The 16,542-nt window shown below is 34.5% G+C and overlaps 2 protein-coding genes across 3 annotated transcripts; one reads left to right on the plus strand and one right to left on the minus strand.

Moving 5' to 3' along the window:
* Nucleotides 1-37: 37 nt before the first annotated feature.
* On the minus strand, nt 38-1,264 carry LOC147477711 (vascular-related unknown protein 1-like). Of its 2 annotated transcripts, XM_086583338.1 has the most exons (3): nt 705-1,257; nt 542-592; nt 38-370 (listed from the first exon to the last, which is right to left on the minus strand). In XM_086583338.1, exons 1-3 carry the CDS (start codon nt 1,047-1,049, stop codon nt 218-220), a joined length of 549 nt encoding a protein of 182 aa, XP_086439464.1. In that variant the 5' UTR covers nt 1,050-1,257; the 3' UTR covers nt 38-217. The 2 variants fall into 2 exon arrangements, with proteins under 2 accessions (XP_086439464.1, XP_086439465.1); XM_086583339.1 differs by lacking the exon at nt 542-592 and having other exon boundaries at nt 705-1,264.
* A 4,021-nt stretch (nt 1,265-5,285) lies between these two features.
* LOC147477712 (COP1-interacting protein 7-like) lies at nt 5,286-5,788 on the plus strand. Its single transcript, XM_086586060.1, has 3 exons — nt 5,286-5,344; nt 5,418-5,597; nt 5,686-5,788. Exons 1-3 carry the CDS (start codon nt 5,286-5,288, stop codon nt 5,786-5,788), a joined length of 342 nt encoding a protein of 113 aa, XP_086442186.1.
* Nucleotides 5,789-16,542: the final 10,754 nt, after the last annotated feature.

Raw genomic sequence — 16,542 nt, forward strand, 5'->3', positions numbered from 1 at the left:
TTATAACCTAAAGCCAAGCTTCTCTTGAATAGTTGAGTTAAAATGTAACAGACACTGCTTCAACCAATCCAATTTTTGTGTAATGCACTAGCACCACTTGCACCAAAATGTGCAAATCTATACAACGTTTGGATCCCCTATTGTGGAAATTATTCATGATATATGCTATAATATACACAAAAGTAGGACAGTGGATTTGTGAAGCAAAAAAATGCATCTACGCAAGATAGTTTACTAGCATGGATAAAGGAACCAAGCAAAGCCCTCTTTTCTGGAGTTCTGTATATTCATTTTCTCTGTTAACGCCGAAGCCCAATTCATTCCTCTCATTACTCTGCAATTCTGATGTATGACCAGAAGTACTTTCGCTCTACAAAAATCAGAAAGAAAATTTTAGTTAGGTAGGACGTACAATATCACTAAACGACACCGTACCAAACAAACACAATTAGAAGAAAAATGTGCCACCCAAAAGAAAAACTTAAAAGAGAGAGAGATAACTTAGAAAAAAATTCACTTTAGAATTATCAATATAATTCACCTTAAAATTATCAATATTTCCATCTTTCTTTCTTGGGTTCATATCACTAACCTGTTAAGAATTATAACAGAGTTTTCAACTTCAACTCTTTAACAATAAAAACTCAGAGAATTCAAGAGGAAATAAACAAAAGAAAGAAACGTAAGGAAAGCATTTATCATACCTTAGGACTATTAACAGGAGAACTAGCAGTATCCTCCAAATCATCATCTAAATGAACTTCTTTAGATCTCCTCCTTTTGAAACTCAGTTTCTTTGAGCTTCTATCATGTCCCAACATAGACCTATCAACACAATCATCGTCGGAAAACTTTAAGCCAGTATTACATGAAGCAGCATCAGATACCAAAGAAGTGCTTACAAATCCAGCTGAAGAATAACCACTATGTTCCCTATTGTTTGTGAAAAAATCGTCGAAGTAACCTGTCCAACCACTCTCTTCAGGACAAACACTTGTTTCCTTAGAACAAAGAGTTCTCTTCATGGATGCATTCATTGAGTCCTCCATGTACACTCAACAAGAAGTAAACTGGAAAAAATAAAATGTGAACTAAATATGTAATGAGAGAAAGCTAGCAAAAGAAAGAGATTTATATAGGGCTATAATAAGGAAAAATATATTTAAAACTAGAAAAAGGAACCCATGATCTAGAATCTCTAAAAGTGGGCCATAGAAGATGGAGAAGTTAAACTCAGCAGTTGCAACAAGAGACCTAATAGGGCTTGTATATGTGTGTGTGTGAGAAATAGAACGTGCAAGAAGAAAACAACCAGAAAATGGTGTTTGACATTTTGGGCTATATCATTCAACACTGTATAGTAGTTTAATTTACACTTTTCTTTGTTTCAACCAAATGCATTAAGTGTGAGTCTCTTGGTCAAGTCACAGGACATCTTGACCCTTTCCTGGCGTACTATATTTTGACAAAAGTTTTCTGGTTACAAATTTCTTTCCTAAAATGAATATACATGCACACACGAATACAGAATGCACTACACAACAATGAGAATGAGAAAAAACAGTTGGCCTGAAGATTGAAGAAGACTGGAGCGATAGTCTACTCCCAGGCAAGAACTAAATTTCGGAAATTTTCACGAATTTTTTTGTTTTCGGTGGGCATAGAAATATTTCGAACCCTACATTTTCTGTTTGCAAGTTTTCAACATAATTTCACCAAAATTTTGACTATTTTTTCGATTTTGTTCATTTTGTACACTAATAGTCTAATATACAGTTTTTCACGAAATTTATAGAAAATTTCGAATAGTAACAAGTGCAATAAATTATTTAAATAGTGGTTTAATTATTTTTGTCAATTTAACATTTAGCATTTAGTATTTACTAGTTAGACCTAATCTTTCTCAAACAAGCATTTAACATTTAGTATTCACCTTGCTATCTTTGTTGTTTTAACCTTTTAATTTTTAATTTTCAATTTTTTATGGAGGCACATTTGATTATTGAGATATATCATATATGTCTATTTGAGCGGATTGTTAATTTTGAGAAAGTGAATTGTTTATTTTAGTTATTTTTAGTGTATAGAGATTTAAATTTGAAAGAAAAGTTGCTACGCCATTTTTTTTTGTTGATGTATTCGCATATTTTTTCTTACTTTTTGCAAAAATTTCTCAAAAATTTCTATATTTTTGGTCACAGAAACAATAACTGAAAACAAAATTTAATTCCTTGCTCCCATGCTTACTGCCGTGAGAAATGACTAGTGCGGGCAAGACTCCGTGGTGACTAGGACCACTCGAAGGACACTTCAGCATATTCTACTTTTGATTTTCGTTTCTTTTCTGTGGAATTGAAATTCATCCGAACCATTGTTAATAGAATCTTACAATGGCTGTACCATTAAGTACATTCATACCATAAGGACATAAATCCAAAAGGACACTCACATGGAATGTCTCGTGAATTTCTCAATTAGTACTGACCTTCTGTGTATTACCTAGCGGAGGTCATGTCTTGGTAGTAATTCCAATCTGACTGTGTTTAGTCGAGTTTTCCCACTGCACCTAATCACCTATATATATAATAATAGCCTATGTAAAATTAAAATTCGTTTAACTTATTAGGCACTAGGGTATGTCTGTGGCTACGGCCCGCGAGACCTCGACGCGCCTGCGACATTACCCCGACAACTCATCGCTTTTTTCGTCATGAAAGCGTCTTAATGCATCTTAAAGCGTAAAATATATTCGCACAAGACAAATAAACAACTCAATTTATAAATCTACCCCATGAGGCAATCCCAATTACCCATTATCTATAAGCCCAAATCAATTGGAGGCTTAACGGTTTATAAATTTGGCCAACAATTTATAAGTCAGCGGTACCGCATTGTTGACTTTTGGTTGATTTTTGGATAGATCCCATAAGTATTGATTACACTTAACAAAATTACACAAACTCTCCAAACACTTGGATCTACGTATCACAACTTTAAAAAAAATAATAAAGAACCATTAGATAGAGTCCCTGTGGGCTCCACACCATTGCTTTTTATTAGATAGATTGTATGTAAAAGGGCCCTGTGTGGTCCCGTAGATTATTCACATATACGATTACTAGCTGGGATAGTTTTGAAGAATCACACGGATCATTGTTGTGCAACTGACAATATGGATTAAGTGTACGTGATTTTATTATTCTATTTATTGTCGATAATTATGTACCTAGTCTTTTGAATATTAACTAAAAAACATAGTTCTCTAAAGATGCAATTTTGTTTTTGCTAAGTTCTTTAAGATGCAATTGGTATTCCGTATTTGTGTATTTTTTGCGAGAGATGCAGTGGTTTGATTGCCACGTCAACACCCTAAACATCTCTCTCTGCAAATTGTTTAAAACATACCCAGGTTCCATCATCGGATAGATTGACTAGAACTCCAACAGAACTTTTAATTGGTGGTGTTTATAAATTATGAGCTTCATGACCTCATCTCTATAGATTCCTTAGTATAATTATTAATGAGCCCTCTCATAAGGCCGATGAAGGATAATTATTGATCAAGGCCCATGGTGATTGTTTAAAGTTTGAACTTTAAACTGGGTGCAGCAGTCCTCAGGGTAATTTTTGGTTTAAAAAACAAGAGCGCGGGGCTATCGTTACTTTTTGGGATAATTTGAGATATCTCCTGTTTTGTATATTTTTTTTTGAGATACCCTCCTGTTTTCAAATTCATTTGATATACCTCCTACTGACACAGGAAATTGACGTGGTAGATAATACATGACATATATCACGATGATACAAGACGTGTATCATCTGCCACGTCATTGTGTCGGATAAATGTGTCATCAGTAGGGGGAGATATCAAATGAATTTGAAAATAGGGGGTATCTCAAAAAAAAAAAAAAAAAAAAAAAAAAAAGCAGGGGGTATTTCAAATTATCCCTTCTTTTTTCTTTCTTTTTTATTTCCTGATTCTCCTTCCTTTTTTTCTTTTTTTTTGCCAGCTGTTGAGATGTGAGACGATCCAACTGTTTTAGAGTCTCTATAGGGATATCCCTCGGATAGCCAGGCTCTAAATAAAATTAAACTCTCATAGACAATCATATAGACAAAACGGACGGAAAAATCACTCTCAAAACTATTTTTTTTTAATCACTCACAAAAACGGGGTAGATAAAAGGTCAAGTATACTCTTGATACCAAATAATAAACAGTCTGACCCAAACGAAACAACCCAATGAATATACTTATTTGGGTTCATACCTCAACATAATGTATGATCAGTAATAACACCTATTGGAGTATGAACAATCATTGTTCATATCTATTTGGGGCATGAGCAATCACTGTTCATATATCAACATTGTTCATACCTCAACATAATATATGATCAGTAAAGACACGTATTAGAGTATGAACAATTATTGTTCATACATATTTGGGGTATGAATAATCATTGTTCATATTTCAACTGCTCAACATGAGCTATGAACAATTATTGTTCATATATCAACATGGTATATGAGGTACATTCACCTATTTGGGTATGAACAATCACTGTTGATACATCAACATAAGGTATGAACACTCATTGTTCATAGCAAAATCGTAAAATATTTATTTCAAATCCGGATGATTTGTTCTTACAAGTTATTTTCACCCAAAAATATCATTGTGAGTGATTTTGAAAAAGAATTGCCATAGAGAGTGATTTTGGCCCGAAATTGGTCCTCTAGACTATTTTCTTGAAAATTAAAAGCATCATTTCTCTAGCATCATCACCGTTATCAGCAGTTGCAATTTGTTGTATTTTAATTTAGTGATGAAATTGATTTTTAATTTATTTAAGGTTGCGCAAAAGAATAAAAAAATAAAATAATGGTAACGTCCTTTTAGCATTGGAATATTATTAATTGGGGAGGGATACACCCACTCCCAGTTTCGCCCACTCCAAATCGTACCCACTCAAAAATCCGAGATCATCTAAAAAATATAAAGTCGAAATTAAAACAAACTAAAAGAGAAAAAAAAACAACAAAAACCCTTCACATAAACTAAATCGAAACCCTTCGCTCCCACTGTACCCACTCCAAATCGAAATTCTCAAACTAAATTCTCAAACCAAACCTTTAAAACGATCTTATGATCTTATGTCATCCTAAAAAAACCTCTTCATCACTTCTTGCTGTCAAAGAATCTTATGAACAAATGACTTCACCGTTACCTCATTTCCTCGTCTAAAATCTCCAACATCCCACTTTCTCTTTCTTTACACAACTATGGATTCATCAACTCGTCTTGACTATGTTCTGTTTCAACTTACACCAACCAGAACCAGGTACTTACTTACAATCTTTGATCTAGTGCATGTGTAGTTACGTTTGTTTATATTGTGGTATTGTACTATGTAGGTGTGATCTTTTTGTGTTTACTAGAAGTAATAAGAAAGAGAAAATAGCTTCTGGACTATTTGAACCATTCATTACACATCTTAAATATGCAAAAGAACAGATCCCCAAGGGAGGCTATTCCATTACTTTACGACCACCTTTACTTGATTCATCTTGGTTTACTAAAGGCACTTTGGAAAGGCAATGTTTTAAAAAAAAAACTGTTTGTAATGATTTAATGTATTTGAAAAAAGATTGGGAAGTTTTGAATATGTTTTTTTTGGTGTAGATTTGTACGGTTTGTTAGTATGCCAGAAGTGCTAGAGAGGTTTGTTACTATTGAAAATGAGATCACGCAGTTGAGAATTCGATTAAGGCAAATGAGATATTGAACAATGTTGTTATTGTGCAAACAGAAGAAGGTACACGTTTTATTATTAGTTATAGATTGCTTGGAATTTTTTGGATTTATCTCGTTTTAAAGCTATTGGCCAATGGTGTTTTGGCTGATCTTAGTATGTCATTGAAGTATGGACTTCCAAACCTTTGACTGCCCATTACCTGCACACTGCCACATAGCATATTGTCATGAGTGCATCACCTTGATAAAAGCCAAACAACAAGTTACATAGCTATTGTTAGCATCAAAAGACTAATTATAGACGGAGAATGATTAGATCATACCCTAGCTGGACCTTGTGCTATGTCAATGAACGAGACGAGTTGACGATATCGTCAAACCATATCGGCTGAGAATTGCCAAAGTACATGCCTTCATGGGTACAATGTCTCCATTTCATTACACAACATTTTAACCTTTTTGGAAGAAATATTAGCTCATCAATTTTGTGTTATCTTGCCCCACAATGAGTAGAGATCATTCAAGAGCAGAGGTCCAAGTCTTTTATACATAGTTCCTTGTGCCCGATTGGGAGTCATAGGTTGTTGTGGTTTTGATTAGTTGGAAATTTGGGAATTCAACACATACATGATCAATATTTTGAAAAGAAAACTATATATAGCTGTTATACGTTATCACCGTCATGTATAAAGTTAGGTTAGATATATAGCTTGGAAGGGTTGATCAATGAGGATTATATTATTTTGATTTTTAGGTTATGACAGGGTTAGGTATTTGAAATGTTGAAATTACAAAGGAAACTCTGCTGAAAATTTTATAAAATTAGAATGACGTAATATTAAATTTCTTTTGTTAGAGCATCACCAATGGGTTGTGTAAATTTACATAGCCATATAGGCTCCACATAAGAGCCACATGTGTTTTTAAAAGAGATTTACACAATGAGTTAAATGGGTTAAAAAACACATTCAATAGTAAGCCAATGTAACTTTTTGCAAAATGTGTAAAAAGAAGTGGTGTTGGCTTCCTATTGGTTTAAAATAATGAGAATGTCCCAAACTTATCAGTCCCATTTTTCAAGTAGTGGGTAGTTAAAACTAATTGAGTTAAAATGTGTAAAACTATTTTCATTTTAAAACATGTGTTTACACATTTTTAAACTAAAAGTGTGGGATGTTAGATTTACACTAAAAATGCTTTACACAATCCCATTGGTGATGCTCTTAATATTTGAAAGTTTCATTGAAACCCATCTTGTTTTGTTTCGTCGTCCCTGTTAATATTTGAAACTCTCTCTAATTGATTATATTTCGTTTTCATATTCGTTTTATCGATGAAGCTTGTTTTCATATTATTAGATTGAAACTTTTGGTTAATAATACTTGTTTATGATTTTTTTTTGTAGCAAAAACCATCTACACAGGTGCGAATAAATTGTTTAGTGGCGGGAGTAGTAGCTCGGGTCGAGGTGACCTGTCTAAGAAAAAATGAAGGGGAACCTCGGCATCTGTCTGTAGAGGGGATTGACACGACAAACAGATTATGCCGATTAGAGTAATGTAGTAGGTGTAGGTGATTTAAGTAGAGCAAAATAAAAGAAGAAGGGGGAAAGAAATGAATGCTCCTATTTGTATATGGATTAAGGTTTTGGTTTTGGTATAAATTTGATGTATATGAATGTATGGGTGTAAAATTGATGTATACGAATGTATGGAATTTGAAGTTATTTTAATATAAATTTGGAATTTGAAGTTATGTATATGAATTGGGGCCCCATATGAATTTGGAATATGGTTTCATATTCATATACATCAAACCATATTCAAATTCATGTTCAAATTCATATTCATATACATCACTCCATATTCATTTGAGTTGAAGTTGAAAATTGCAAGTTTTTGCTCCAAACGACCTAGTTAGGTTGCATTGAAGTGTTCAAAACGATGTGAAGAAATCGTTTCCAGAGATATTTGCCCTTGACGACCCACGCAGACCGCTTGGCTTTAGACCTAAACGACCCCATCAGATTTTTTAGGTATGCAGCCAAGCGACCTACCATGCCGTAGACATTTTGCCTTAGACGACCCCATCACCTCGCGAGATCATCTCAAGATCGTGGCCACTCACCTCGCGAGATCATCTCAAGATCTAAGGGTCTGTAATAAAACAAAACAAAAAATACTACAAAACAAAATTAAAACAAAAAGAACACCTCGCCAACCCCTATTGTATTCATCAAACCCTTAACTAAAAACTAAGAATTAACTCTCTCCACTAAACCAGCAAACCAATTCTTACTAATTCTCTTCTCCAGCAAACCTTTAAACTCTGTCCAGCTTCCTGCCAGCCAGAAACAGAGATGGAATAGATGGCAACATTGAATGATTTAGGTGAGCAAACATTGATTTTTGCATACTTATATTGAACAGACAGAGTTGTTTGCATCCCACTTATATTGCCAAGTTATATTTCGAAATTATTTGATGTTGATTTCAAACTAGATTAAAATCCTCTAAGATGATTTTTTTTTGTTTTTGTTTTTGTTTTTTTTTTTACTTTTGTAGCTTTCAACTGATTATCTATTGTGTTTTGATAATCGTAAAAATAGTAAAATCCTAAATATTAATGTTAAGAACACTAATACGTAATCCTACCGTTCTTACGTTTAAATCAATTCTTCTTACTCTTAAAACATAATCATGCAATATAATGAGTAAGGATTCGTTCCACTCTTAACTGTCTAGACTTAAATTGAATTCAACTAATCAAACCCAAAAGGAACAATGGTGAGAGTAATAATTTGATGTGAAATTTCTATACTACCATTCCCAACACAAGAACAATAATAAGAACATGTCATTATGGAATAAGTAATTAACTTTATAAATCTAATAGAACAATAAGAACAAGATATGATTGAATGAATAACAACTACTTATTAATCTAATGAACAATAAAAACAATGATTCAATACTCCAGAAATAAACTAATTAATTAATCTAAAACTAGATCTAGAACTAAAGTTTAATGGCTACTTTTCTTATCCTAACCTAATTTATTTTCTAACCTAACTATCTACCCTTAACAAAGAGTCAAGCTTTTGTTTTTATACTTTCAGATCCAAAAATCGTGCATGGGCTTGGAGCCAGGTTTTGGGCCGGAAAATCGGGCCAAAAACCCAATTTCTTTAGTCCAAAATGGGCTCTTCAACTGCAGTTGGCTTCGATAGATATTTCGTCCACTTTTGCTCCTCTGATTGGGTCAAGGCTTGGACCATTGGAAAGCTCTTTCCGAGCCGGTCGTTTTGACATAAGATACTCCCAATTCCGAAGTCTGAGTCCAAAGATACGGCCTTCGGAAGTTCTGCTGACTTGTGCACTATTTCTGCCTGTGTTGACTTTTCAGCTTTTGACCGGGCTTTACAAAGGCTTTGTCTCCTTGAATCTTGGCCTTTATTCACAGAACTCCTTAGCAACCGACCTTTGCTCCTTTATCTCGCTAAAGTGGCATATTTCTGCACATAATAGACTTTGAAGCCTGAAATGCATAAAAACACGTAATCAGTATTAACTCTTAATTATTACTCACATAATTGGTCTAAAAGTATGATGGTTAAGGGGTTAAAACTACAGTTTTGGGCTCTTATCATGTTTTATATAGAATCAATAGATGACATCTTTTTTCATACTGGAGTATTTGAGGAAAATGAAAATGAGGCCGCTTCGTCTTCTCATCCAACTCAAGATGACATAGACATAGTTGATAGCGAAAAGATTCCGTATTTTGGGATAAATTTTAGAAGTCTGGAAAATGCGAAACAATTTTATATAGACTACGGAAAAGTATTGGGATTTAGTGCTGTTACTCGAAGTACCCAAAAAAGAATTCCACATTCAGACGAAGTGAGTACTTGTCAAATGACTTGCAAGCGTTTTGGGACTTACATAGAACGAGTGAAAAAAAGGAACAGATAAGGGGTCCGAGAAAGAAGTAGGGTTCGAGAAAGAAGTAATAAACAAGAGGAGAAACATGAATACGGTGAAATGCGAGTGTTTAGCAACAATGAGAGTGACAAAACAAGTTAGTGGATTATGGAAAGTGGTGAAGTATGTTGGTGCGCATAATCACAACCTTGTTAGTCCGACGAAAAGGATGTGCATGCCCGTTTGCAAAAATTTGCCTGTTGCAGCTAAGATATTAATTGACTCGTTTCGTGATGAAGGCATACCTGTGAATAAAGTTGCTAATATACTTGACGGACCACAAAATGGTTTTTTTGATAGAGATTATTGGAACCACTTAGGTCAATCGAAGGAGTATAAGAAACCTGTCAAAGGTGATGCTACCGCAGTGCTAATTAATTTTTTTTTTAAGAAGAAGAGTATAGAAGATCCTAATTTCTTCTACGCAATACAGATGGATAGCGAAGCACGGGCAATTAATTTTTTTTGGGTAGATGGTCGTTCACGTATACAGTTTCAGTATTTTGGTGAGGTTCTTTTTTCGACATCACATATTGCAAGAACGTATATGAAATGCCATTTGCACCGTTTACTGGAGTAAACCACCACATGCAATCAATCCAGTTTAGTTGTGCACTCCTATTGGATGAGACCGAAGATTCTTTTGAGTGGGGTTTTCAGACTTGGCTTGCAGCCATAGGCGGGCATGCCCCATCTTCAATCATCATAAATCAAGACAGAGCTATGACGGTGGTTGTTGCGAAAGTTTTCCCAAATACACGACATAAATTTTGCTTATGGCACATTTTGAAGAAATTCCTTGAAAAACTTCCGCATGTTTATTTCAAGAAATCATCTTTCAAAAAAGCTATCAAAATGTGTATTCAGGAAACTTATATTCCTAGTGCTTTCAAAATGAAGTGGAAGGAATTGATGTCTACATATGAGTTGGTGAATAATAAATGGCTCATAGGACTATATGAGATTCGAGAAAAATGGGCAACGATTTATCACTTGGAAACTTTCTATGCTGACACTAATACTACAGGGCGTTCCGAAGGTATGAATTCTTTTTATATATAAGAATTTTTTTAGTTCAACTACAACTCTTAGAGAGTTTGTATTAAAGAATGATAGGTGTTTGAGTAGAATTGTTCAAAGAGAAAAAAGAGAGGATTATACTACAGAACACTCAGATCGCATCGTCAATAGTAATGCCTTTCTCTTGAAGAGTGCATTAAAAGTGTATACGAGGAATACGTATGATAGGTTCAAGAAAGAATGTGAGTAAGCATGAGCTGAGTATGTCTTGGATGATGATGAAAAGGGTAGTGATGGCTACACGACCTACACGTACAAGTCTCGAGTGGTAGGTGATCAGCGTGAGTGGAAGGTGAAGTTCAACTCAGCCACAAAAGAAGGTAACTGTGAATGCAAACTTTTTGAGTTCCTAGGGATACCCTGTGGACACCTTGTAAAGGTTTTTCCGTGTTGTGATATAGAGATACCCGATCACTTTATTCTAAAGAGATGGATGAAAGGGGCTAACAAATATAGAACTGAGTATGACGATGGACTAGTAAGTGGCCATGAGAGTTCTGAGGTACTGGGAACTACCCAACTTCAGATGGTTGCCAATCAATTAGTCTATGAAGCAGCTGAAGTAGATGAGACTTACTAATTGATGTTGAAAATATTACAAGCACTATCATTGGAGCTCAAGGAAATAAAGAATACTAACGATGGATCCAAGATTTCAGTTGTCGATTCATGCACTGTCAATGAAAACTCACAACCTGCAATTGATGCCTCTCAAGTATTACTTATGAATCCCAACATCTCACAAACTAAAGGAAGGAAAAAGGAAGTGAAGGTTTACAAAAGTAGTACTAGAATCAAAGGAGGTTTAGAGAAAGGTATTGCAAAAGCTACCAAAGGGAAGATAGGCTGGATATGTACTAGTTGTAACCAGGTTAGTGTTAATCACGACAAGCACAATTGTCCACTAAATCCAATTAGGAAGAAGGGGATAAGTAAGTAAAGTGATTTCCGTAGTTTTCATTCATTCCTAGTTTACTAAATTTTCTTGTTTGGAGTTCACTATAAAATTGACATTTGTCATCACTTTCTTACTTGACAGTTATTGATGAGGAGATTGAGGATGTAGACGATCATAGAGATGACGACGATGAAGATAAAGATAGTGATGAAGATAACGAAGATAGAGATGGTGAAAAAGTTGAATTTAAAATTTGAAGTTAGAATCATTTGTGTTAGAATCATTTATGTATGAAGCTGGGAAGTTATGTATATGAATTTGGATTTTGGTTCTGTGCGTTTGAATTTCATGTTATGTGTGTTTGTATATGAATATGAAAATGTGCGTTTGAATTTCACTTTGAATTTGAATATGAAATTTGAAGGTGAATTTTAATTTGAATTTGGTTGGATATGATGTGAACTTGGTTTGGATACGAAATGATCTTGGTTTGAAGTTTGATTAAGGTTTCGTTAGATATCAAATGAATTTGAGTTTTAATTTGGTTGGATATATGTGTATATGAATTTGGTTTGGATATGAAATGAACTAAAATCAAATAAAAAATTTGATTAGATTTTGGTCCAGACGACCCACCCAGGTTGCACAAAAGCATTCAAAATGATACTCAAATATTGTTTACAGACAAAACTAGCCTTAACGGACCTCTGCAGATCGCTGAGATATAGACCTAAAAATGATCTTATGGGGTCGTTTAGAGGGCTGATGAGCGGTCTGAAGAGATCGTTTCTAATACTTCTCTGCGACCTCACTGGGTCGTTTGGACCAACATTCTAGATATTTATAATTAGATTTCGATTTGTATTTCTCACTTAATATCTTTTAACACAGCACGAAAAAGAAACCCAACTACTTAGAACCAAGACATACCTTAGAACTTAGAACCCTAACCCTAAGAATTAACTTTTGTCAATTCCTCTTTAACAAAGACAGATATGTTTGATTCCTCTGTCAATCCAGGTCAGTGTAGCCACATCTCACCTAAATCTTGGTCCCATCTTGACGAGCTGCGCTTCACTAATATGCCGAGTCGCACTAATATATTGAGTGATTTTCAACGTTGCAATGAAACGCTAGAGATACTTAATGACCGATATCAGGGAAATATTAGTCAAATGCAGAGAAGGAAAAAAAAAACTTTTAAAGAGTATTGAATTGAAGAAGGAAAATGATTCAATGAAGAAAAACATTTTTACTGCCAAAATTATGTTGTTCTCAATTGTGAGTTTGTTGGTTGGTGTGGGCATTGGCTGGATGGTTGTAGTTTAATTACCCTTAATTAGGTGTTTGATGTATGTAAATTATGTTGTCTGTTGATGTAAGAGATCTCTATTTGGTCTGTTCATATAAGAGATCTTTATTTTGTCTATTCATATAAGAGATGTCTAATGCTGTTTGTTCATGTAAGTAAGACATCTTCTGATGTGTTTTGTAATTAGTGCCTGTATGTATTTTGTTGTATAATGTTATATAATGTTGATTTATGCATGTTTTGATCTCTAAGTTCTATAAGAAATTCCATTGGTGTGGGCATTGGCTTCATGGTTTTGTATATGAGGAATTGGGTTTCGTTAGGGATTAGGGATTAAGGTTTGGTATATAGATTAGGGTTTCGTTATGAATTTGGCGTTGAATTTGAATTTGACATTTGAATATGAATTTGACGTTAAATTTGAATTTGAATTTGGCGTTGAATTTGAATTTGACATTTGAATTTGAATTTGAATTTGACATTGAATTTGAAATTTGAATTTGATGCTGAATTCAAATTTGACATTTGAATATGAATTTGACGTTGACATTTGAATTTGAATTTGAATTTGACATTTGAATTTGAATTTGACGTTGAATTTGAATTTGAAATTTGAATTTGAATTTAACGTTGAATTCGAATTTGACATTTGACATTTGAATTTCACTTTCACTTTGAATTTGAATTTGACATTTGAATTTGAATTTGACGTTGAATTCGAATTTGACATTTGAATTTGAATTTGACGTTGAATTTGAATTTGGCGTTGAATTCGAATTTGACATTTGAATATGAATTTGACGTTGAATTTGAATTTGAATTTGACATATGAATATGAATTTGATGTTGACATTTGAATATGAATTTGACGTTGAATTTGAATTTGAATTTGACATTAAATTTGAATTTGAATTTGACGTTGAATTCGAATTTGACATATGAAAATAAATTTGACGTTGACATTTGAATATGAATATGAATTTGAATTTGAATTTAACGTTGAATTCAAATTTGTCATTGAATTTGAATTTCACTCTCAACGATCTTGTCAAACCACTCAGAATCACTCTAAACGATCTTGGCAGACCGCTCAGAGTCACTCTAAACGACCTCTTCAGACCGCTTCAAGTATGGCCTAAATGACCCCATCAGATCGTTTGGCTCTATAGACCAACGATCTGAAGAGGTCGTTAAGGCTAGTTTCATCTGTGAACGATATGTGGGTATCATTTTCTATGGTTATGTACGACCTAGGTGGGTCGTTTGGACCAAAATCGAAGCAAATTTACTATTTGATTTAGTTCATTTTATATCCAAACAAAATTCATATACGCACATAACTTCAACTTCATATTCATACACATACAATCATATTCAAATTTAAACTCAAATTCACGTTCAAAATCAAATCATATTCATATACATCAAACCATATTCCAACTCAAACTCAAACTCAAATTCAAGTTCAAATTCATATTCAAATTCAATTTCAAATTCAAACACACATTTTCATATTCAAATTTATATACATCACTTCAAATTTGAAATTCATATAAAAGAGCTTCAAACATATAAATTCAAACTTCAAATTCCAACCAAACCCTAATCCAACTTCAAACCCTAATCTAACCAAACCTTAATCCAACTTCAAACCCTAATTCCTAACCAAACCCTAATCTATATACAAACCCTAATCCAACTTTAGACACGATCACGATGGTAACGCCCACAAATAAATTTGCACCGGTCAAGTTTTCCGCTTCGTGGAATGATCTCCTTGCTTCCTTGGGAATCTCAGGCCCACCCAATTGCAGACCTTTCTCAAGCATGTTCATTGAGAACGTTGCTCTATAAAAAGAAATACAAACCTAATTTAGCATTTACAGTTTTAAAAGAGTGGAACTACAATTCTAAAAGCCCAAAACTCACCAGTCGAGTTCCTAAGGAACTAGGAAATGTCTGCAGGGAGAAATGAATAGAAAGCTGAGGATTTATCATTCGAATGTGAGTATTCATTTCATACCATTTCATGTAGCCAAACTCACACTCCCATGGATAACTTGCCGGGGGTCCTCGATTTTGGGGTTGAATCACATGATTCTCCCATGTGGTCCAATATGCCAAAGCAAGATTCCATTTGACCTCATACCCATGTCCGTTGGTAGTTATTGTCGTGACATTTGGCTGTGGAGGATTGGCGAGTATAAGCTGCAGGTGACCCAACTGACGGACCGCCTTACATACAACATAAAGCTCCACGACACCAAAAAAGCATATAAAGCCCTCAAAATAAACAATATCATCCACCGGGCGTAAAGCTCTAACATTGTTGTAGGGCCACCATTCAACCTGTCATATGAGAAGTTGAATAAATCAGTAATCACATACTCCAACCATCAATTAATCAATAAAATATAAAACAAGCCCATATACTTACCATTAAACAAGTTGTCTCATTAAGAAATTTTCAAAAACACTGCAATGCATGTTTTGTGTTAACATAGTGCGGAGCGGCAATTGAGTGCCTACGACATCGAGGCTGGGCCAACTCATACTCCAGGTTTGGGATTGGCCTAAAACACGGGAAGTACTCGTAGATCCATGCCTAGATGAGAAAATACACACACAATTAAAATACTAATAAGATAAAGGGTTAACATATAAACGAAAAAACTAAATATTTTACCTGTAAAAGAGTGAAATAGCCTGAAATGCCTTTGACTTTCCCACCTGTGGCAGCCCCAAGACCACGGTACAAGTATGCAAGTATTGCTGCACCCCACGCATAGTCTTTGATCTCGCTAAACTTCAACAACAACCTCAAGTAACAAACAGGCACTACAGTCCCAGACTTGTCGAGGAAGAGAGTACATCCAAAAAAGAATAACAAATAACCTCTGACAGTACGCTGTACCTCAACCAAAGTCGACGACTGCTTCACACCCCCTTTTACTTTAATCACACTATCATGCACTTTCCCATCCATGTGATGCTTCATGAATTGTAACCTTACTTTTGATATGAAGTGGCTAGTTTCCAACTCCTCCTTAATCACTCCTAACAATATATTAAGAGCGCGGTTAAGAATATTCTGAGTCTGTTCCAACTTCATATCAATGTTCCATTGCACAACTCTTCCTTTTATCAAGACTCCTAAGAGCTGGGAGACATCATCCAAAGTGATAGTCATCTCCCCAAACGGCATATGAAATGTGTTGGTCTCCGGATGCCACCTCTCCACAAACGCAGAGACCAACACTGAATCCTGATGCTCGTATACTCCCATCACAAGATCATACAAACCTGTCCTTCTGAGCTCGTTTTCAAATCTAGGAGAGTTTTTAAATTCTGACTCCAGATTCCATTGATTTAGCTTGGTTAAGTGCTGACCACACTTCAAAACTCCGCACTCCTAAAACAATAAAGACAACAAAGAGTCAATGAGGAGAAGATTTAATTTCGTAAAAAAAATAAAATTAAAGTACTAATTAATATCAATATTACATGCCCCT

The sequence above is a fragment of the Coptis chinensis genome, chromosome 9 (assembly GCF_015680905.1).
Source record: "Coptis chinensis isolate HL-2020 chromosome 9, ASM1568090v1, whole genome shotgun sequence".
In the NCBI taxonomy this organism is placed as follows: Eukaryota; Viridiplantae; Streptophyta; class Magnoliopsida; order Ranunculales; family Ranunculaceae; genus Coptis; species Coptis chinensis.

Bases quoted from the DNA above. Each gene is read 5' to 3' on its own strand.
- LOC147477711 (XM_086583338.1), bottom strand. From the start codon at position 1,049: ATGGAGGACTCAATGAATGCATCCATGAAGAGAACTCTTTGTTCTAAG. The intron at 593-704 runs GTATGATAAATG...AATTCTTAACAG, and splicing joins CTCCTGTTAATAGTCCTAAG to GTTAGTGATATGAACCCAAG. The intron at 371-541 runs GTGAATTATATT...TGATTTTTGTAG, and splicing joins GAAATATTGATAATTTTAAG to AGCGAAAGTACTTCTGGTCA.
- LOC147477712 (XM_086586060.1), top strand. From the start codon at position 5,286: ATGGATTCATCAACTCGTCTTGACTATGTTCTGTTTCAACTTACACCA. The intron at 5,345-5,417 runs GTACTTACTTAC...TGTACTATGTAG, and splicing joins CTTACACCAACCAGAACCAG to GTGTGATCTTTTTGTGTTTA. The intron at 5,598-5,685 runs GCAATGTTTTAA...TTTTTGGTGTAG, and splicing joins ACTAAAGGCACTTTGGAAAG to ATTTGTACGGTTTGTTAGTA.